General features: G+C 41.0%; 1 protein-coding gene across 1 annotated transcript; it reads right to left on the bottom strand.

Moving 5' to 3' along the window:
* Window positions 1–878: 878 nt before the first annotated feature.
* On the bottom strand, window positions 879–23,565 carry setd3 (SET domain containing 3, actin histidine methyltransferase). The gene is made up of 13 exons (XM_083551074.1): window positions 23,452–23,565; window positions 21,474–21,605; window positions 21,290–21,382; window positions 21,032–21,180; window positions 19,951–20,023; window positions 18,915–19,171; window positions 10,940–10,998; window positions 8,958–9,072; window positions 7,412–7,486; window positions 5,605–5,771; window positions 4,419–4,504; window positions 3,562–3,722; window positions 879–3,266 (listed from the first exon to the last, which is right to left on the bottom strand). The coding sequence occupies exons 2-13, from the start codon at window positions 21,574–21,576 to the stop codon at window positions 2,883–2,885; spliced, it is 1,722 nt and encodes a 573-aa protein (XP_083407200.1). The 5' UTR covers window positions 21,577–21,605; window positions 23,452–23,565; the 3' UTR covers window positions 879–2,882.
* Window positions 23,566–24,743: the final 1,178 nt, after the last annotated feature.

Raw genomic sequence — 24,743 nt, 5'->3', positions numbered from 1 at the left:
TGCCATATTTCAAAATTTAATTGCCCCGAATTAAATGATTCAAGATAATGTTTCTTTTATAAATTTGTAATGTGGCAGAGGGGCAAAAGAAATACATTTGATAAAATCCAGACTCTTGTTCCTCATCACTGGAGGAAGACAATGGACCAGTGATCTTATGTCATCATCAAGCGATGGACTGTGTTGGGGTTAGCTTCCCTGTAGACCTCTTCATGGATAGATGAAGGACTTGAGATAAGAGTCAAAGTATAGATTCACAAAACGAATTTGAAAAGATTTTAAACTTCTTTTACATTGTCATTATGGGGTATTGTTTGTAGATTTCAGAGGAAATTAATTAATTTTATCCATTTTGGAATAAAGCTGTAACATAAAAAGCGTGGAAAAAGTAAAGTGCTTTGAAGATGCACTGTATCTCTGTAGCAGGAGATCTTCCACCCCAACCCACGTAATGCATGTCTTTATGGAGCTGGTTTTAGATACAGGGACACAAATGTGACTTATTCCAATCCTTTTTTTCTTTTAGTGTAGTAGAAAGGTTGCATTTATGTTCACACGTGACTTGTGGCTTCATTTGTGGAAAAGGTGCTGCTACAGAGAAAAAGCAACAATGAGGGTTAGAAAAAGGTAAAAGACAATTCAACCACATGCAAATAAATAAATTGATGATATCTATCTATCTATCTATCTATCTATCTATCTATCTATCTATCTATCTATCTATCTATCTATCTATCTATCTATCTATCTATCTATCTATCTATCTATCTATCTATCTATCTATCTATCTATAAGCATGTGTTCTGTAGATTCAGCTCAGAGTTTGTCCTACAAAATGAGGCAAATTTTTTTTCTCAGCATCAAAACGGACTAAGACCTTTTTCAGGTTGCAGTAAGTCTTTTATTATTTTTTTTTAATCATACCTTAACTGTACATATCTGCATGTCTGACAGGCTGTGATCCAAATCACAATTGAAATCAACTTTCCCAAAAATAGATGCATCCTAGATGTTTTTTTCCCAAAAGATCTACAATTTGCAATCCATGAATTTATCAGTCTCTAGCTGTAAGGTTTGAAAAACATCTCGAAACGTATAGAACTCTATTTTACTTATTAACTCTATAAAACCAGCTTCGTGTACAGTATAATATTTATATCATTATATCCATGTATAGGTTGTAGAGTTTTGTTTTCTTTCTGTAAAGCACTATTTGAGCTGCGCTGTAAATGCATGAGATGCACTATATAAAACGAACGATGAGAACAACGGTAAGAAAAAGCTAGCTTTGAAGTGTCGTAAGGGCAGAAATCCTGCAAAGGAAACCGATTCAAGGCTTAAAAAAGGAACCACGGACGTTGGAGATGCGACGTGAGTTTGGCTTCGGATGTAAACAAAACCAAGAACGACATTCTAAACATGAACTAAGTTCGAAATTCTCGGCAAGTTCTCAGGAAAACGACCGATTCATATATCTGTTCAGTACGACGAAGCATTTCCCACTACATTCATAGCAGGGCTGGTCTTCTCAGTCAACTTTGAAGTAAGGAATCAGAGGGTTCAATCACAGTTCTCTCGAACAAGCTGAAATATATATACTGACTGTTACCGAAATGCAATTAAACCAAAAACATCCTCAGCTTCCGCGTTCTTTTTTGGGGGTATAATGTCCTACTAATGTCCTACATCCAGGGATCCTTGGATGATATCAATCCAGGAGCAAAGCAGGATTTATAATGTAGGTAAAAAATAAAAAAAAAAAAATAAAAAAAAAATGATTGTCTGGCAAATACTTCAACAGCAAAAGCATTACAAAAAAAGTACTAAATCAACAACAAAAAAATTTTTTTTACAAAATTTTCACTTATACCAATGCAGCAAAAACATGTTTAGCATTCGCTCTGAAACCCAGCAAAGCTGATATCAGTTCCAGCTTTAACTATACTGACTAATAAAAGTATGCCTTCTTGCATTGTCAGCTATTAGAAGAAGAAGAAAAAAAAGCCTGAAAAAAGACAAACGACTCTCAAACAGGGTAAAGACAGACGATTTTGTCCCTACAGTATTTGCAGCTGAATTAAGGAAAAAAAAAAATTTTGCTCAAAATTTGTGCGTAATTTGTCGAGTTATACAATAATAGATAATAAAAGTGCAATAAAATGCATTGCTGTTTGAAGATTCATTTTGCATCTCAATAGATATCCTGCACACAAACCACTGGAGATTAAACTCTGCCTCTTGAAGATAGAGGGTGGAGTTTTAACCATTACATTTTAACCGTAAGAACGTCAATAAAATTTTCACAAAAAGCGATATCATGTTTGAAATTGTTAACAGTTGTGTTTTTTTTTTTTTTTTTTTTTTTATAATAATAATAATAATAATAATAATCTACAGCGTCGCTTTTCACCTGGTATGCAGTCGCAAACTCGTAGCTATAAGCTAGCCTCATTGCTCCAAGCACTAAACATGCTACATTTCAGGTAAAAGTAAACAATGAGGACATTTCTAATTTAGTAACAAAACATTTGGAACTAATAAAACCAAAGCAAAACTCCAGCTCTGTCCATCAGATCCACATGTCCGATGATGACGATCCATCACATTCTCAGAGTCCTCCGATTTCCGAGTCTTTAGAAATGGGAGGAGCCACCTGCTTAAAAAAAAACGAAAAAATCTAAAAAACCAGTGTATCACTGTTAAAAGGAAAAAAAACGTAATAGAACGACAGAACATCATCTGAAATCACATTATTATAAAAAAAAAAAAGAAAAGAAGAAAAAGCGAAGTAACACAGACTGCTGTTTTAGTTTCGATTGCTTTTACTTTCTAAAACAAAAAAAAATAAATAAATCCTTTATGCGAAACCATGTCGAATTCGGCTATTCCTGGACTTCGGCCGTCTCCTCAGTTCTTTGCGAGCTCGACTCTGCTTTCTCTCCTCCGGTCTCCTTCCGTTTCTCTTTCTCCTTCTGCTTGCGTTCGCCGTTTAGAAGCGGCATCTTTAGCTCTTCGTTCTCGTCTTCTTCCTCTAGCTGGCGCAGGACAATGGGCAGCTTGGCGTCGGAATTCTCCAACAGCGCGATGTCGCTCTCTTCGTACACGGGCAAAGGAGCGCCCTCGTCCAGCTGCTTCTGGAAGTGCAGTCGCTTGGCGCGGCCACTGGCCTCGGCGCGCTCCAGGATCGTCTTCTCAGCCAGACGCAGCTTTATGGCCATGCGCGAGTGTGGGGAGAGGTCAGGTTTCTGCAGCATGGAGCTGTCTTCCTGCAAAACACACACACACACACACACACACACACACACACACACACACACACACACACACACACACACACACACACACTTAAACCCTAACTTTCCCTTTTTCTTTCTCCTGATGTTGAACCTCCTCAAATCACAATAAGTGAATTATATCTAGTTTGACGAACATGATTAAGAGCTCAAGGCATAGAGAATCTTAGTATCAGATACTCCAACACTGGAGTCCAGGCTTTAATGCCTCAGCTGTTTTGGGCACAAGTGGACCCTACATGATACTAAACACTCGCTGTTGATGTACCTCTGACGTGGTTTTGTAGGTTTTGAGGAGCAGAGCAGCTCTCGTCTCCAGGAACGTCCACAGCTTGATCTCGTTCTCCCAGCTGACAGGGAACTCGGCGTTCCCCAGCGTGAAGATCTTGTTTATAGCGTGGTCACCCACCAGGTAGTCCCGGAGTTCATCTGAAATGAGACGCAGAGTGGGTTTAGGTTGTGGAATGAGATGTTATATATGATTATGTAGTGGCATGAAGGTTTGGTGTGTCAAAAATATTAAAAATAAAGTGTGTGCTTTCTTTAAAAAAAAAAAAAAGGAATTAACTTGAAGGTAAATAATATCACCTCAGCACAATAGGTTTATCCACAGGACTCACTAGGGGTCGACCGATTTTACAAATACCGAAAGCTAGGTTGGATCGTACTTGCCGATAATCGGGCACTGATGGGTTAAAAACAACAACAAAAAACAGTACAGATTCATAAAAATAAATAAGAATATATTAATTATATTAATACATTTTGAGAAAAATAAAAAGACATGCATTTAAGTTGAAACTAAAAGTAACACTCCAAATAAATGAAAACAGTTACATTAAAAATTATTTAATAACAATAAAAATAGACAATCAAATAAACAGTGTGCAGCATGATTCACCTCTAGAAGCCGCTCTTGCACTGTATAATGCAACCTGGAAAAACTATCGGTATGGATTTTTGCTAATCAACTATCGGTGCCAATTAATCGGGCAAAAGCGATAAATCGGTCGACCTTTACTCACAACCTCTTATTTCAGGATTTGCGACTGTCCTGATTGATTAAAGCCTAAATGATGCATGTTCAAGCGGGAGTCTCACGCCAGCACCTACGTTAGTTCTTACCTTCTGTCATGCAGAAGACGCGGAGGAAGGCCAGGAGCTGGGCTGAAATGGGCGGTTCGCTGCAGTGCAGGGCGAAAACGCTCGATCTGCAGAGATAAAAGGATCAAAGGAAGTCTTCAGATTAAACCCTCATTAACTCTGGCGAGTTGAGGCCGAGTCCCGCGCCATCCATGTCACGTGACGACCGATTGATCCGAGGCGACCACAAACTCGATGCATTTTTAAAATCTTCAATAATTTAGCGATTAATTACTGAAGAGCATCAACGTCTCCCCCTTCATGTCCGATTCAAATAATCAAACGGCGGTTGGGAGAGAGAGAGAGAGAGAGAGAGAGAGAGAGAGAGAGAGAGAGAAAAAAAAAAAAGAAGGTGAATCGCTTGTGCCGAATCAAAAGGTAATTTTGTACAGGCGACATTTTTTTTCACCGGATTGATCAATGTGACAATACACAGGCGGCCTGGGCGACGAGATTATAGTACAAATACATTACGCCGCTTTCTCTGCAGCACGGCGATTTGATTACTCCGTGCCCCGAGCTTCATACACAGCCAATCCAATAGGAAAAAGTTTAACCCCGAACGTGTCGCGCACACGCGCAGAGCCACTACAAGCTTCTAAGATTCACTTAAATATTATCTAACACAGAACGACCGTTGTCAGTTTAATATCTGAACAGTGAGACGTTTCTTTATAGTAAAAACTTTTGCGTGTGCGTGTGTGTGTGTGGTATCTCTGTGGCATTCCATTATAGGACAACATGCTCAAGTGCCAAGACAGTGCTGAGTTACTGTCATCACTCTCAGATGGATTATTTTCTATATATTTCTATATAAGGTGTTTTTTTTCCCCCCATCTATTAATCACAGCACTTTGCAGGTGTTTTTTAGACATTCTACAGCATTCTAAAACTATAAATGGATCAATAAAAACAAAAGATTTTTTGTTAGTGTGCTGTGCAGCGTCTGTGTGTTACTATAGAAACAGCACCAAATTAATTATAAACCTGGGTTTGAGTTACAGCTGAATCAATGCGATCCAACCAATCAGAATAAAGAATTCAGCAGCACTGTGTTGTACTTACAAGTTAAACCTAAAAGCAGAACACAGTAGTGAAATATCAAAATCTAGAATATTTCTGACTCGGTCAAACTCCACCTCATGATCCACTGTAACTCCATACTCACGCAGGGATTCCGGCGCGAGCCAGCACCTCGGCCTTCATAGCGTACAACCTCTCGCTCTTACTGACGCCCAGTTTGATCTTCACCCGGTCGTGTGCGTTCTCCTCGAAGAAGAAGCCGTTGTGGATGACAAACTCGGCGTTCGATCTTGTGCCGTAGAATATGTAGATCTGGAAAAAAAAAAATTATAATTTAGATTAGAGGTTGATCCGATGTGTATTTTACTGATTTTAATAGCTAGGTTGAATTTATTAATTAATTGTTAGTTTTTTAATTAGATACTGAATACTTTGCTAAAAAAAAAAAAAAAAAAAAAAAACTAGTACTGAATCATGAAAATGTGCTAAATGAAATAAATATTGTAATTTATTATTATTTCCTAAATACTAATTAATTATATAATTAATAATGAATAAACAATGAAATATTAAGCGCTCTCCGTGCGCAGTCTCACAGCATGTGGCATCATTGATTCGCCTCTAGAAGGCGCTCTCGTAATGACCAGCGGACCACAAGCCGGAAAAACTTTCGGTTTGGATTTTTGCCAACAGCCGAAGGTTCCAATAATCAACTACTGACAAAAGCGATTAATTGGTTCGACCTCTAATTCAGAGGTTTTACAACACAGGAGATGCCGAATTCTCAACCCTGATTGGTCAGACTGTTCCTCAAAAATAGTTGAGGGCGGTGCATTAATATTTAAGAAAAAAAAGTTAATCATTTCTGATTATAAATGTGTGTGAGGAGATAAGTTAAGGTTTAAAGGAGTCGTCGCCAGTGTCAGAAATGAAGCTGTAACTAATGTACCAAAGAAATAAAAAAAGTCTGGTGAAAGAGAGACCATTTACGGCCACTATAACAGAATGGACGAGGACGTTGCACAACCATAAATGTAACTCTCACTGGATGAAAAGATGTTCTGTCATTCTGTAATACATTAAAATTGTTGACAGATTGCTGGCTGTGGAGGAAACAGCATGCGCTTAAAGGAAAAAGGTTTTCTGGTGCGTAGCTCACAGTCCAGAGTTTATGCAGTTTGTGATCCTTGCAGGATGAGACGGAAGATAAGTTTTAGTGTCAGGAATTTCGCTCGCATCATCCTGGTCCCGCATTTCCACACCCTGCTCACGTTTCATATATAAACACCCGGAACACTTTTAGATAGTGAAAAGAGGAGGGACAGATAAAGCATATGAGAGAGAGAGAGAGAGAGAGAGAGAGAGAGAGAGAGAGAGAGAGAGAGAGAGAGAGAGAGAGAGAGAGAGAGAGAGAGAGAGAGAGAGAGAGAGAGAGAGAGAGAGAGAGAGAGAGAGAGAGAGAGAGAGAGAGAGAGAGAGAGAGAGAGAGAGAGAAAGCTCTGTGCTGATGTTAAATCAGGGATCAAACAGCTTGGCATGGAGAAACGCTCGTAGACACCCCTGTCTCCGTCCCACACGGTGTCCTGCGCAAACTCTTTCTCTCTCCCTCAGCTGCCTTCGCCAATCTTATCAAATAATTCACATTGGAGTTTGGGAGTCTGGGAGTCCACCTGGCCTGTCAGTGTTCACTCTGCGTATCCCTCCCTCTCCCCTTGTCTCTCCCTACTGCTGAAGCTCAACGCCTCGCCTGTGATATTACCCACGAGCCCCTGTAATGGCCGACGGCTGATAAGCGCGTCATGCAGCTTTAAGCAGTGTGAAGGGAAAGCGGAAAAAAAAAAATGTCGCTACAGGCGAGGGCAAACTTTGCTTTTTGATCCAATCAGAAGGCGGAATATCGTTTGATGAGCCGTGGAGGATTCACAGCGGCAACTGCGGCAGTTTTTGCTCACCTGCTCGCTCTCTTTATAGTCGTGCAGAGTGACACACTCGCATCGGTCATCCTCCAGGTTGTAACCGGTCGTAATCTGAAAAAGGAAGCGAAACACCAGGAACAGTTTTTAAACAGAGTGCAAAAAGTTTACACTCTAATTTACAATCCAACTTTCTCATGATGATGATAAGAGAAACTGTTAAGCCATTCAACACACACACACACACACACACACACACACACACACACACACACACACACACACACACACACACACACACACACACAGTACAAGAAGGAAAGAAATAATCACATTAAGATGCTTAAACATTTTTTAAAACATCACCCCCCCCGAATTAAAGCGCACAAAAAAGAAATAGGAATCAAATGATTAGAAAAAGAAAATCAGAAAATGTAATAAAACTTAGCCAATTTGTCACAACTTCACGATAAACAAGATTATTACTGAGGAAAATAAATGTTTTTTTATTAAACCTTAACCAGGGGAATTCTAAAAAGCCATTTCATTAAGCATCCTAATAACTTCCATTTTCAGCAATCCGAAACATGAAATTCAGCGTAGGGTTTTAAAAGCATTTAAACCCCCCCAAACACATTCTCCCCCCCCCCCCCCCTCCCCAACCCCCCTCCCCAACCCACCCACACACACAAAGTCATATATTGCTCTGTGGCGTGAGGCTCTGAACGCAATCACAGCCAAATTACTCAAAGAGAAATAAAATATCCCCCGAGATCCTGGGACAATCAGCAGGAAAAAAGAAGCACATTACTTCAGAGCTTTTTCTTCAAAACATGTGTTGGCATGCACGTGTGTGCACGCCGTCTATGATCTTCACAACTCCCACATCATATACACATAATAGACACAGATACGCCCTCGCACCCACAAACGCCACCATACCCGCGCCCTCGCGCCCACAAACGCCACCATACCCGCGCCCACAAACGCCACCATACCCGCGCCCACAAACGCCACCATACCCGCGCCCACAAACGCCACCATACCCGCGCCCACAAACGCCACCATACCCGCGCCCACAAACGCCACCATACCCGCGCCCACAAACGCCACCATACTCGCGCCCACAAACGCCACCATACTCGCGCCCACAAACGCCACCATACTCGCACCCTCGGACACACAAATGCCACTATACTCGCACCCACAAACGCCACCATACTCGCACCCTCGGACACACAAATGCCACTATACTCGCACCCACAAACGCCACCATACTCGCACCCTCGGACACACAAATGCCACTATACTCGCACCCTTAAACACACACCCCTACCCACACCCCCACATCTCTATACTTACATGCTCATACCCACACCCCTAATACTTAAACTCCCATACCCACACACCCACATAACAGGTCAGGCCAAATGACTGAACACACTCTCTCCCTAGCTCTACTCCACCTCTAGCATAGAGGTTTTGTGACTGAAAGAGAGGGAGAAAGAAAGACAGAGGAAGTGAGCATGAGTGTGTGTGTGTGTATGTGAGAGAGAGAGAGAGAGAGAGAGAGAGAGAGACTCACCAGGCCGTTGGTGTGATTACACATGTCCCAGAGTGGGATGAGAGCCAGCGTGACCCGACTGCCGTCCTCCGTAGGAATCTGGTTCTGACGAGTCATCACAGACGATACGGCCCACCTACAGCAAATACATACATATATATGTATGTATATATATCTATATGTAATGCCAAACACACACTCTCTATCTCTCTAAAACACTCACTCACTCACTCACTTACTCACTCACTCACTTACTCACTCACTCACCCACTCACTCACTCACCCACTCACTCACTCACCCACTCACTCACTCACCCACTCACTCACCCACTCACTCACCCACTCACTCACCCACTCACTCACCCACTCACTCACCCACTCACTCACCCACTCACTCACCCACTCACTCACTCACCCACCTCACAACCTTCTTTCATGCAGTTACATTTTGTCCCAAACGGAAAATATTATTCGTTCATTTGCATTCACGTACGTTTTGGATCATTTTCTTTAAAATCTAACGTCACCTCAGATCAATCATCGATCCTTTCTATAGAGGTTTAAACTCATTTTCTCCCAAAATGTTTTGAATGTTTCAAGACGCAGATAATGACGACGTTCGCGATGATGGCGCACACAGTTGAAATGAGAGAGGGCTCTCGTCAGTGTGTTGGTGTTAACGGTACAAGCAAATGTGAGCTAATGATCGAATTGAAGACTTCGGAGCTGAAACGCACCACACGGCCCCCCCAAAAAAGTGTATCTACCCATTTAAACGTGACTTAACAATGGACATAAAGCCCGGGACATATTTTAGAAAGACTGCATTTATACATGTTTATTCCTACTGTAGTGCCTGTGGGCAGCTGATTGAGGAAATAATTTCTCACAGGAAGTGCTTTTGTCACATGTACAACGTTCATTTTATAAGGTCCGGCAATTCTCTTAGCTTTGGAACAGGCCGGATTTGAACTGTTTAGTACAGGATATCTTTTAGCTGCTTGATGTCCACAATATTTACATTTAAGGGGAAAGTGGTAGCTTAATGGTCAAGGCTTTGGGTTACCGATCGGAACCCCAGCTTCCTAACATCGCTGGGAGATGTGAAGGAAGAAATCCGCTGTGATGATGCACCTTTACATTATCTGCCAAATGCCATTAATCTTATCCAGAGCAATATGAGGTCAAGAGCCTTGCTCAGGGCCCCGGGAGTGGCAGGTTGGCAACCTCTGGATTAACAACTCCCCACCTCCCCATAGAGAGCAATCCAACAGCGATGTATCATTCTTTCATAACTATATTACATTAGATTGATTGATATTATCAAGGTAATGGATATTAAAGAAGACGTTGTACTTCTGATTGGAAGGTTGTGAGTTCAAATCCCTTAAGCAAAGCCCTTTGAGATAATAGTCGATTTGTATAAAGGGTGTCTGCTTGTTTCTTTTATTTTTCAATTACACATTTGCAGCATTTTTGCAATGTTTCTCTATAAGCGTATTATCCTTAATGATCACAGGATACAGTGATTTCTACCGCAGCTCCATGACCCCCTGTACGCTGCCGGGCGCCGTCGGGTTTGGTCTTCACCTCTGCTGATAGTGATCTGGTTATAATAAGTGAAAAAGAAAAAAAAAAAAATCTCCAAATCTCCATGGCTAGCGAAGACTGAATCATTAACTGTGACAAGATGCTATTTCATTTCTTTCACACGTTGCCCAGCGGGAGCAGAAGCTTGCATCATGCTTAACAATCCGAAGAAAAAAGGGACCGGTGATAAATTATTCCCTCACAGATAATTTGGTGCTAATGAAAGAACAATGAGAACAAACGCCTCGTTTTAAGAGGCCACATTCGTACCCTTACAACCACCGTGTACTTTATTCCCCCCCTTTCTTTTCTTCCCAACCCACCCCCACTTTCTATCTCTCTCACACACACACACACACACACACACACAAAGTAGAAAGGCTCAAATTTGGGACACAGTAGGACAAACCAACCTGTAGTCGTCAAAGGTGAAAGCATCCTTCAGGGGCAGTTTGCTGGCATTGGGATGAGTCTGGGGATCAAAGGTGATGAGCGAAAAGGACGATGGAGAGGAAAGAGAAGGAGAATAAAGGATGAATTAGGCAGAGAGATATGGAAAGGGGCAGAAATAAAAGAGAGAGAGAGAGAGAGAGAGGAGGGAAACACACACACACACACACACACACACACACACACACACACACACACACACACACACACACACACACAAATCAGTCAGTGGGATTTCATTATGTGGCTTCCTAAGACAACCTAACAAGAGCGTAGAGGAGGAAGGAGCGTCCGGTGGTGGTACTCTGGGATCATCGTGGCATTAGACCCCCATACATCACTGTCAACTTAATTTGTTGTGCCCAGCAGCCGTCATAAATCTGCTTCATCAATTTGGGTGACAGAGAGCCACCGGTGCCACAGAAATCTACATTTAAAGGAACAGACCCGCTCCCTCCAAGGGCTCATTTGCAGCGTGTGTCATGGACAAGAGGGAAGAAGGGGGGGGGGGGGAAAAACTCGGATCCTATAGAGAGAGAAAAAAAATGTAGAGAAGAATGTAGAGGTCTAACTCTATAGCATAAAAGCCTCTGGAACATGCAAAACGAGTCATAAAAATAGACGGAGGGATGAATGTGGGAGAGATCTCCCCACCCAGGTGCTCCTGAGGCTGTGCGTGTGGCTCTTGTCCTGCTAAATGAAGCCCCATGCTGCACAAACCTCCGGGACACAAAAGCAATTCATCATCTCCGTTTGGGCACGAATATTTGTCAGCATTAATCAAATGATCAGTGCGTCACACGTCAAGTCAAAATGACCAAACAGGTAAGTTTTTTTTTTTTCTCTCCCCTCGCAAAAAAGGTAGGCAGAAATAAAACATTTTGAGGCATGGTGTGGAAAAATTATCACTCGGAGGAGGAAATGGATTATTTTCCTAAAACAGGAAGTCACAATTTAATTTACTCTTTTTATACTACAGTAAAGTGCCAACAATTACACTTCTTGAAATGAACAATAATTCATGTCACGTCATTTTTTATGTCAATTTAATGTCATGGAAAGTCCACGTGTTACAGTTTTATCTTAAAGTTACAAACTGCTCACACTGGAGACTCCTTCTAAAAAAGTCAAACCAGTCCATTAATGCATGTGTGTGTGTGTGTGTGTGTGTGTGTGTATACATGGCCATGGTTAGATTCACAAATCGCCATAAAAGTTAACGATGTGATGAATCAAAGTGTGCATCAGATACAAGTTGCCATTTGTATCGTGATGGATCGTTTACCATATTTGCACTGACGAAAAAAAAAATACTATTATAACTACCGTATTTTTCGGACTATAAGAGGCTACTTTTTTCCCACGTTTTTAACCCCACGGCTTAAACAACGAAGCAGCTTATTTATGAATTTTTCCTGGGTTTTTCCCGGTGCCACAAACTTCAAGCCAAAAAAAACTGAACCCCATAATATTAGACCAATGAAATTTCCGAACGGAAACGAAAAACGCACCTCACCTGTGTTCTGAGCTGCACGGCATCGGGAGAAAAAAGGGTTTTTTTTTTTAAACGCACAACGATGGCAAAAGATAAACTCCCGAGAGAAATAGTTGTGAATGGAAGGAGGAAGACAGTGAACAAATGACTTTCTTGGTAGGCTACTGTTTAGATACAAGCCGTTGTATCGGTTGAGTCTGGGTGAAGGGAGAGCTCACTAACTCCAGTTGCAACAGAAATCATATAAGCACAGACAGGTTTCCAAAACTCGTGCTTTTTTATTTTTCTTGGCAACAGTGTTACGGGTTAGTCAAAGAAACTTAGAACTGAGCATCAGAAAATAATAAGGACATATTCCTCGGTCTTGCACACATGCAGTAATACCGGAAAAAATGCGGCGGAGGCTATTCCCAAAATGCCGCTCTGCTCTTAAAGGAGCCACAACATATTTCACCCATGTAACAGACACTGTCGTTAAAGCCTGTGTAAAGTTCGTTAGTTTCAATGTAGGCACCTGCGGCTTATTTATGTTTAAAATAAAAATCTTTGTCAAATTCTTATATATGGGCTTATATATGGGTGCACTTTATAGTCTGGAAATTACGGTAGCTATTATTATTGCTGCTGCTGCCTGCAGGTTGTAACTATAGAATTGATTGTATGTTCAAAAGAAACATCTGCATAAACCTTCGATAACATTAGATGCCAGGATTTGTGGTAAACGTTCGCATCACTGTATAGACAACTGATACGATGCAATATTTTGGCTGAAAAAAAATAAATAAATCTCTGAACTTGAGCACTAATGAGACCAAAAGACATGTAAAGTGAACAATCGGAGGTGCCACCAAACACTGGTCCATCTAAACCTCTCAATCAGTTCGTTCCCTCAGTATGTCTCCTGTACGATTATCTGTCCCTCCGTTGCACCGATTTGCAGCTCAACACGATCTAAATTACTTGTTGGATCCGAAAACCAGAGCAAAACAGATTTATAGTCAATCCGTTGTAATGGTGATTTAGCGGCGAAATGCAAGGGTTGTGACGCGACCCAGAATACGCTGCTCTCCGTGGATCTACAGCCGTGTGCGTTTTTTTGTTCTGTGATGAGTGGCATTATATAGCACTGACAAATCTGTACCGGGGTCTCATTTACAGCAGTATACCTCCCACCACTAGAGGATACACTCGCACACTTATACTCACACACACACACATCAAGCAGTATAATTAGATCGGCTAGAACGGAGTAGAAAAAGCATGAAATGAAACCACTCAGAGGTGGTAGCTAACTTTTGCCTTGCATGTCTCATCCCATTAATCAATTTCACTGACACTAATTGAGCCCTGTACTGCCACTTGCTGGCTTGCTCCACACACACACACACACACACACACACACACACACACACACACACACACACACACACACACACACACACACACACACACACATACACACATACACACATACACACATACACACATACACACAGAAAGAGAGTGTGTGAAGTAAGCAGGCCTAGTGTTGATGCTGAATCAGGCGTATCGGACAGAGCTGAGCCGTGGAATCTCCCTGCTCCTCAATTCCTCATGCCAGCTCCTGCTTTACACACTCTTGGTTTAATCACTGAGAAGCAAAACACTTGAATGTGGAGAAAAGGTCAACAAGTCAGCCTTAAACACACACTCTTTCTCTCTCACACACACACACAGAAAAAGAAAGAAAGAAAGAAAGAAAGAGAATCGGTCACTTCAACACACTAACTCTAATCCCTTCTCTGATTTTCTCCTTCAAAGTCCGTGCTGAAGGACTGGACCAGCTTTGACGTGACGTCTCCAAGAGTTTGATAGACAACTATTAAAAGATAAGAAGCCGGAGAATGCGAGAGGGCGAAGGGTTCGAAGTCGCCACTGCATCGTCTGAGCTTTACGTTACAAAAAAATAATAAATACCGTCTATAAATAACCTATATCGGCTAAATAGAGCGTTTTAGGAGATATGAAGGAGGAAATAGCGCAAATCTCAGAGGACGTTCCTTCATCTTAAAGGCCGGCTGGACCGAGCGCAGGGGACCCTCGCGGCCTCTCGCGGTGGAGCGGGAACAGGTTAAACGGGCAATAATGGCATCCTTGGCCCTCTGAGAGCAGAGCGTTCGGAGTGAGCCGCAACACCTGGGCATGTTAATAGACTCAATTACGAATATAATTAGCTGGAAGGAGAGGTGGAAGCTCGGGGGGAAAACACCGATGATGTTTACGCCGGACGCTGAGATGAAGCAGTGCCATGGCCGTTTCTGTAAACTTTATTAACCGAAAGGAGGCTTCGGAAAAACAGAGCATGAGATGAATGCAAAATGGAGAAGAGGGAATGCTGCGGTAGCGAAGGGGATGAGAGTGTAGTTTTGAGAAAGAGAGAGAGAGAGAGAGAGAGAGAGAGAGAGAGAGAGAGATGCCTTCTGCGGCTCGAGCTCTTGATGCATTAGCATTACCAGAGAGGGGTAATTCATCATACAGCTGAACCCACACTGGCACCACGTGGGGAAGCAGAGGATGGGAGGGGGCAGCGTCCCGTAAATCAATTAAAAAACAAAAAGCTCTCACGCCGAGCTCCGGCTTTCTTTAACGAGCCGACGGGAAACAAAGCTAATTGGTCGCCGGCCTGCAGGAGGGCTCTGGGTCCTCCGAGCTTTGAGGCCTTCTGTGTTTCAGACCAAACGGCATTGCGTGAACATTTCGCAGCTATTGATTTTATTTCCCGCCTTTGCTTTTATCAGCTTCATCACCTGATGACCCTGATTCTTATGGTTTCCTCTTTTAATTAAACGTTAAAAAAAATATCCTGATAGCAAAATTGTGGACAGTCTATCCTGTAAAAAAAAATTGCTTCGTGTTGCTCTTCCATACGAGGAAGGTCGGGCGAGATACGGGGAAGGGGAGCGCGGAGTGTACCGCAGGGACACTGTTCATTTCTCATCAACGGCGGCAGATGCAGCACACCAAGGTTACTTTGCATTCGCTGCATAGCGGGGTCACCTTATGAGGTCCTCCTCCCCCACACACGGCCCTGGCGAGGACATCATCGGTCCCCTGCTGACAGGAAAAGCACTGCGATACGCATCAGAGGGCCCTGACAATGGCCTCTCCCTCTTGACATAGGAAAGGAAAATGCATATAAAATATGCATATGCATATATATTTAAAATAAGTCACCCAATTGTAGCCTAGACTTGGCCTGCATGACCTGGTGATAGGAGAGGAGGAAGAAGGTATACACACTGGAGCATGAGGCATGAGGCCAGGATATATAGGACTGGATGGGGGATGAAGGAGAGGGGAGGAGGGATGGAAGAAGAGAGGTACGAGTCAGTCTCTTTCTCAACATGTGAGGAAGGTACAATCAGGTCAATTCGATACAAAGCCGATGCGACAAGCTAATTTTCCAGCCCGGTCATCTGCGGCTGCCTCCGAAGAGAGCCTGACATTGACGACAGTCATTACGGTGAAATCGGCTCGCAACCCGAGGAGCCGAGAGGAGAGGAGAGGAGAAGAGTAGGAGGAAGAGGAGGAGGAGTGGTGGACAGGACAAGGGCCACGGTGACAATGTCCAATCTTTTGAATATAATTCCGACTAGACCTTCAGCCAAGCAAAGAAACAAGTCATCCTTGGAAACTCCTCTACTACACACTACTACTACTACTACTACTACTATCTAATCACAATGTCTCAGGGAAAGAAATACCTGAGACATTAATATGCATCAATATTGATTTTATGAGATATATCAATTTAATATCGTCATATCAGCAAGAAACATGCGACAATTAATTTCTCAGAGGAGGTTTTGAGCCTCTACGTCCTCAACGGCGATTTCCACGAAAATGAAAAAAAGTCGCTTCCGCTTCAAACCTTCTCGCACTTCATTCCAGACATCTTCAGACCCGTTGTTAACCCTCTACTGCCACCTAATGCAGAGATCTATACACATACAACAGCAGCACTGTACCCACGTATTATACACGCACCCCATAAAAATGACAAAATAATTAAATAAATCGCATCCCTGATGAATCAAATAAAAGAGATAAAAAAAAATATAAGTCTTAATTACATCCCTGATGCATCAATGTATCCGAAATGGCACAAATTTGTCAGATTAAGACGAGATTAAAGCGGAGAAAAACAATAAAACTCCGTCTAATTACTCAACACCCCCAAACACACTCCCACCACACACACACACACACGTCTGCTCAGCCAAACACTGGAAAGCATTTAATAAAAGCCAAAAAAACGTCAATCGACTCCGAGACACCGATGTGACAAACACATTAACTATTCCCTATGAATATTTGATGCTTATCTTGACAATAACGTGAAATATTACCTTTTTTCTAATTGACAGTCATCTAATGAAAGAGGCAAGAAAAAGCACCGGCAAGATGTTTCAAGCCAAATTCAGAGGAACAGAGGGGATTATTGCTTCTTTAATAGCCGGGGAAGAGAAACGTAAACGGATGTAATGTTTATTGTTCTGAGCTTAAATTAAATCGACGTTAAAACAAGAAACGGAAAATAAAATATTATATATATTTGTGTTTACAAATTGCAATCTGCTATAATAACACACCATCAATTAATATCACTGAGGGATGGATGAAGGGGGGTTTCGTTTGATTAGGAAAGATGTGTACATGGTTATTATCTGTAATCATTTTATTACGATTTTTAGAATCGTATCGTAAACATGGCGTTACAGGAAAGCAGATGCGGCGCAGTAAAGTAACAGAAAAAGTACTAATTTCTTGCTTTTAATTGGACTTAATTATCAGAAAGAAAATTACTGCTCTATAAGAACTACGCTATATGACCAAAAGTTTGTGGACACCCGACCATATGATTGTAATGTGCTCCTTTTTAAACATTCCTACATGTTCTTGTGGAGATTTGTGCTACAAGGGTGTTAGTAAAGGCAGGTGCTGATGGAGCTAGGGTGAGGTCAGTGTTCACATTCATCCCAAAGATTCTTAATAGTGTTGGAGATCTATAGCAGGAGACCTTCCATTCCAGCCCATGTAAACCAGATCTTCATTGATCTGGCTTTGTGCACAGGGACAGGGGCTGGAAGGGGTTTGGGTCTCCCAGTTCAGGTGATAGAATGTCTTTTCTATACAATTGTGTGCCTCCATCTTTGTGCTAACAGTTTGGGGGTAAAACCACATATGGCTGGAAGAGTCAAGCGTCCCAATACTTTTGACCAGTAGTTTCGTTTAATAAATGTTTCACATTTTAAAAATATAAAAAGGCATCATGATTTATTGGAAAAGCCTTTTGCAATGTTATATCTTCATATCTCTCAGCCCTAAAACAAACAGCAAAGAGTGTGAACGCTTTATTTATGTTCCCCAGGTTTCAGGCTGCCAGCAAACAGATTAATGTGCCATGAACAGCATTATTACAGGGTGAGCTAATGACAAAAAAATATGTTTGTATTCATTAATGCATGCATAATTAGATCAGATGTGCAGGATCGGGATGTACGTATGCAGAAGCTAAATACTTTAGACTGATTTACTCAACTGGGCTCAAAAAAATAATAATAATAATAATTGGAAATAATTAATAATTGGCTTACATCTATCAGCACATCTACAAAAACATTTCTGTATCAACTTGCCTGCAGTAAATGAATCAGATTAGAATCATTTCTTTTTTAAAATCACAATAAAACATTATTTCCCATTTATTTTTTTTCAATTTTTCAATAAAGTAAAATAATGAAGTTGTAATTTCAAGATTAGAGTGAAATACATTCCAAAAACGATTATTTTTCTTCTTATATTCAATCATTATTTTAGATTTGATCATTAAATGCTTTTAAAACTGATGACTGCGCACTAAAAAAAATGAGTGAGTTTATTAGGGTTGAAATGTCGCCCTCTGGTGGACTCGGACTGCTGTTTCACATGAGTTTATAAGAAAGCGAGAAATTTGAGTGCAAGTCAAAATTATAAAGTTGCTTTAGTTCCTGGTAGCACTTCTGCAAACTGGTATATTTTGCATAGCAGCAGGATTATTAGAAAAAGAATTCTTGCAATAAAACAACTACAATTTTAATTCCTTAACTTGCACAAGAAAATGTCCTAAAAGAAATATTTAAATTTCATTTGTTTAAAAAAAAAAAAAAATGTCTCAAGTGCCACTGTTTTGTACCAGTAACTTTCATTAGTTTGATTTTGAAAGAAAGACAAAAAAAAAAAGTACTGAGTACTTGAAATTATATTTATCTTGTTCAACATTTATTGTAGCTATAAATGGATATAAAGTACTTCATTTTTTTTCTTTCCAAACAAAAAAAATATTTTAATTGTTGGCAGATTTCTGTGGTATAAGAGAAAATTAAATACCCTCCAAAAAAATAATTTGGTGGAAAAAGACTCACGTGGATGACTTTGTAGAAGTAGGCGTACTGCCGCGCCGTGTTTTTGTACTGGCTTAGGACGTCCTGAATGGCCTGGGTGGCCAGCAGGTGGTGCACTTCGTCCTCTTCGAAGTATAAAGGCGTATCGTAGTGAGAGGGAAGGGTTTTGATGTAGGGCAGCCAGGGTGACTCCGGGGTCGCTCTCTCACAGAGCAGGTGTAGAGCCAGAGTCACGTTCCCCATGGCCTGCAGGATCCGGTCCTGAGCGTACAGAGGGCCTGAGGGGAATCCAAATACCGAATGTATTTACTGATAGAGAACGTCACTCTGAATAAAAGCGTCTGCCGAATGCTATAAATGTTTGTGGTACAGGACGAGTTAATGGTATTAAGGGCGTGTGTATTTTAATGTCAAAAAAGCATAACATTTGCCCAAAGGAGTCTAGAAGACCCAAACCTGTTCCAGTATAACACAAAGTGCACAAAACCAGCTCCATGAACACATGCCTTCCATGGGTTGGAGTGGAAGATCTGCTGCTATAGAGCTCCAACCCTATTGGAGAGCTTCGGGATGAACTGGAACCATGACATAGTGACCATAAGATTCTTATGAACATACCGTTCCACACTAAGACTTCATTTGCTGTTACAGTATCCTTCACTCTTCTAGAAAAATGTACCACTAGATTTCTCCGTTTCCACTGTAGTGTTAATTAATCGCCTTAATTCTTAATTAGGAATAGAAGGGGGGGGGGGGGGGGGTTATCACCAGGTAATTCCTGGCCTAGAGACGAGCGAAAAACTCCACCGTAAAACATCTTTAAACCTGTTATTATTCGAATATTTGTGACGTCAATAACCATGGAGTCATTACGTTTGCCGTGTTATCTTTATTCCTGCTAGAAGCTGTTGAGAGGCTTTTTTGGTGTTTTGTTTCGCTCTGATGTTTTTGTCAGCGTAATTTCTACGGTGTTTGATGAGAGCAGAAATATTTCAATGACGCAAATATGACCGGCGCGTGGGAGAAAAGCAGAGCTCGGGTCGCACGTCAGATTTACCGAGAACTGATTTTTTAGCCGATTCCACGGTCATCAACATCTTCCGGGGAACCCAGAGGAACAGCTCTTCAGCCTGAAGGAGGAAAAAAGCAATCAGGATTAGATTAGGTGTGTGTGTGTGTGTGTGTGTGTGTGTGTGTGTGTGTGTGTGTGTGTGTGTGTAAAGAGAGCTTAAAATAAGAAACGATGTAGGCTGAATTTGTGCGTTGAGGCAAATGTTTAAAAATCCACACTGCATGGTCAAACGCACTGGCACGCAAATGTAAAGGATGTAGCATAAAATTCTCCATTCACTTAAACTAGGAGACTTAAATCAGTTCCAGCATGACAACGCCCCTGTGCACAAAACCAGCTCCATGAAGATCTGCTTCACATGGGCTCAAGTCAAGTTTATTTCTATAGCACTTTTCACAATGGACATTGTCTAAAAGCAGCTTCACAGAATGTCAAAATTACAGAACAAAATTCATGAACGTGTATTTATCCACGATGAGCAAACCTGGGGCGACTGTGGCATGAAAAACTCTAAAATGGTATGAGGAAGAACCTAAAAATGAGCCAGACTTAACCTTTCTGGTACATCTCTCGGTGGCTCAGGATACTCGCAAGGTTGAAGTCTTCATTTCGAAGGTCTGAAGTCTTCATGAGGTGGGACACAACTGGTGCTAGTGCCACCTCTAGATGCCTTGGGATCTAGCATCTTCTTTTTGAAGGGTTAGAGTGGAAGATCTTAAATGGCCTGCTGTAGAGCTCTGATCCTAACGTTATCGAACACCTTTGAGATGGATGTGAACACTGACTGCACCTCCGGTCTCCTCACCTCACCTCACCTACCTGACTTTATTAACACACTTGTATATGAATGAGCACAAATCTCCACAAGCGAAATCTCACATCTTCTCAGAAGAGTGGAGGTTATTATAATAGCAAATGGAGACAAAGTGGAATGAGATGCTCATAAAAGCGCATAATCTAATGATCACATGTCCACAAACTTTTCCTACAGTGTACTTATAAATTACTTATGTAATCTTGTAATTATTACATTTTCATGAGATTCTCGAAGAGAGAGATCACACACCTTGATGTCTCTGGTGGCTCTGAGGCCGTATCCTTCATCTCCAAAGCTTGAGATTTCGAAGCCCTCACAGGATGCTCCACATTCAGCTGCCCAGGCCATGAGCTCGAGGAAATAATCCTCCCTACTGACTTCAAACACCACAGACATTCCTGCATGAAAGAAATGAGACACATTCATCTATCTTCATACTGACACTTCATAGTGAGAATACACCAGGAACACGCTTTATAGAAAAATTAAGAAAAATAAATAAATAACCTTTTTGTTTTTTGCGGATTTTCTCCACCAGTGTGCGAATCTGGACATACTCTTCCCACTCCTTTCCTGGAGATGGAGCTGCACCACTGCATTCTAGGAAACATAAATAGAAGGGCATCAAATATAAACTAAAGATATATGTGCACTGATAAAAAAAAAAAAAAGTGTACCCAGGTTTACTCACTCTGTAGGAGCTCAGAGATCAGGTTCATCATCTCTTTGGGGGACACCGAGGCTGTCCCAGTCGTCCCCGATTTCTGAGTCTTCACTCGACTCTTCTTGCCCATCGTCTGTTTCGTTTTTCAAGGTAAGATTCCTGAGTGACAAACACAGCAAGACAAAACCATGTGAAAGTGTAAAATGAGACTGACCACTAGAGGGCGCGTGTTTACTGATGCACTAAAATGCATCCAGTCGTATTCAAATTCCTGCTCCTCAAACAGGGGTACGGTTTCCTGATCCCTGTGTTAGGCAAGTGACCAATTCTAAATGGCCGCTCTCTGTTCCAGAAGGAAAATAGAGAAGCAAATTTTGTGCTGGACAGCTTTAATCCCCTGCTGGCAGTGATCTACTTTTTGGGCTGCTCACTTTAGGGGTCGCCACAGCGGATCTTCCGTCACCATGTCGCTCTGTCTTCTACATCTGCCTCTTTTAAAGCAACCAGCAGCATGTCTTCCCTCATCACAATAATAAACCTCCTCCTTGGAGGTTCCTCCTGCCCCCTGCATGCACTTTTCTAACTCTTCTCTAACACTCTCCACTACTGTGCACAGGTGACCCCAGGTTTCAGTGAGCATGGTTACAATTATAATAAAAATACTGATAAAAATACTCCTCTGATGCAAACACAGGTCCTGCTATGAGTTGCCTTTTAAGGTAAAGGGGGCAGGGCTTATTTTAAGAGCATTTATGTCTCTACAACAATGACCATGTCCTTTTATATCTTCATATAGATATTTACAGGATATGATCACCTTAGAGGAACAGAGCTTCAGTAACAACACATAAACTGAATAGATGGATGGATGGATGGATGGATGGATGGATGGATGGATGGAAAAAAAAAAACCTTAGAAAAACCTAAGACCTAAGTATTTTCTGTGTGTGTGTGTGTGTGTGTGTGTGTGTGTGTGTGTAAGAGAGAGCTCCCTATCCATCTTCCCCATCATCATCATCATCATCACCATGCTCCTCTTCATACTTTCAATCATCTTTAACATCAACTTCAACATCATTAACATCATCATCCTCCTCCCCATTGTCCTTCTCTTCATCCTCCTCCTCATCTTCCCTATTATCCATCACCATCCTTCTCATCCTCCCCATCTTCTTCCTCATCTTTATCGCCCTAATGAAATTCAGGATCCTCATCCATAATAATAATCTCCCACCCTATTATCCCTAGAATCACAATCATCCTCATCATCATCATCATCATCCTCGTGCTCCGTATCATCCTCATTATCTTCCTCATCCTCATCTCCCACCTTATAATCCTTATCATCACAATCATCATCCTCCCCAATCATCATCCTCATCCTCCCCAACCATCATCCTCATCCTCCCAAATCATCATCCTCCCCATCCTCCTCCTCAAAACTTAGGACTTTGATTCAGAAGCTTCAACTTACAATCCTGTTCATAACATGAGCTTTAACAGAGACGCAGAAGTTTCTGCAAACACGTAGGATAATTTTTTCTCATTACATTAAGAACACTGTAACTGAACAATATAAAGTGGGAGTTGGAGCCTTAAAATAGCTCCGAGGCTTGGAAAAGGTGCAGCTGTGGCTTCTTCTCCATTCCTACACCACCACACCACTCACAGGCCCACAGCCATGAGCCACACACTACTGCTGCATATACACCTCGAACGAACACACACACACACACACACACACACACACACACACACACACACACACACACACACACACACACACACACACAGTTATTCTACCTCTCTATTTACTGCAGGTGAATTTCCGGCCCTGAAAACCCCCAAACCAAACCTGCTGTCTTGCTACAGCCCCTTTAACCCCATACAGCTCCTGGTGTAATGCAGCATGATATTTCTGCTCCTGTCATTAACAAAGCGACTGATTCTGAGTATAAAAAAAATCCCGATCTTCCACACAAATATGTTAGAAAAATATAACTACCTTCTGATATGAATGCAAGAAGCTCCTTCTGTCAATCTTCTCCCACTCACCAGCAGGGCGCAACCAAACCCTGAAGCTAACTCTGGACGCTAAGACTTATCCTAAAATCCGATTGGCTCATCAAGTTCATTTGTCCCGCCTTCAACCGAGAAAACACGCATTCTGATTGGCTGTTGTAAAAGAAACGTTTGGACCTTACTCGGATTCGTTTGATTTTTCACATCGATTTTAAAATTTAATATTATTTTCGGGTTTTTCGTTCGTTTTTGTAGATTTTAATACATTTTATAATTTTTTGTTTGATTTTATTTCTCGTGTCGTATTTACAACGTTAGCTTCCGACAGGAAAAAGGGCTGGTGGTGTTCCAAATTGCACATTTCCGCCCTGATTATAAGGTCGCCATTTTTAAAAATGAGCATTTATTCAACCTCATATGTAGTGCAGTTATGTAGGGAGTACAAGGAGATTTGAGATTGAGCCATAAGGCACGTTTTTAAGTTTATGTTAGAGGGCTCGAGTGACCATAAAAGGAGATAAAGCAGAGGGAATAGTGTGACCTGCAGAGATAAACCCCAGAGTAGTATAATAATAATAATAATAATAATAATAATTATAATTATAATAATAATAAATCATTATCATCATCATCATAATATTTCTTATAGATATTACTGTATATTATATTAATATTAATATTACACACATGATATCCAACAGTTATAAACTGCCCAAAACCCATTATTTTGCATCTTTTATAACTATATTTACAATATCTACGATTCATTAATCTAGCTACATCATTTATTGAAATAAATAACACAATGTTAAAAAGAATAATTATCATAATGAAAAATAAAATAAGCACATAAAACATTAAACTAATTTCAAAAAGGTGTAAAGAAGTCTTCTTTTTTCCTCCTTTATGAATTTGCCTTATTTACCTTTTTAATATTTAAAATATGAAAATTTTTTAATATAAAATGTAAGTTTATTATGATTATTATTATCAATAATAATAATAATAATAATAATAATAATAATAATAATAATAATTACTAAACGATGCATGCATGTGATACAATGCTAAAAAATTAATTAAATAAATCAATCATTAATTTATTTCTTCTTTTTCTTCTGCTTCTTTCGGCTTTTCCCATTAGGGGTCGCCAAAGCGGATTCAAACCAAATACCTGCATGTCTTCCCTCACCACATCCATAAACCTCCTCCTTGATCTGTGCACTGGCTAATGCAACCCTAAAGGCTGGGTTCATTCAATTATTTATTTATAAA

The sequence above is a fragment of the Silurus aristotelis genome, assembly GCF_946808225.1.
Source record: "Silurus aristotelis genome assembly, chromosome: 9".
Taxonomy (NCBI): Eukaryota; Metazoa; Chordata; class Actinopteri; order Siluriformes; family Siluridae; genus Silurus; species Silurus aristotelis.
The sequence above is the reverse complement of the archived record's forward strand: the minus strand, read 5'-3'. Positions and strand labels throughout refer to the sequence as shown.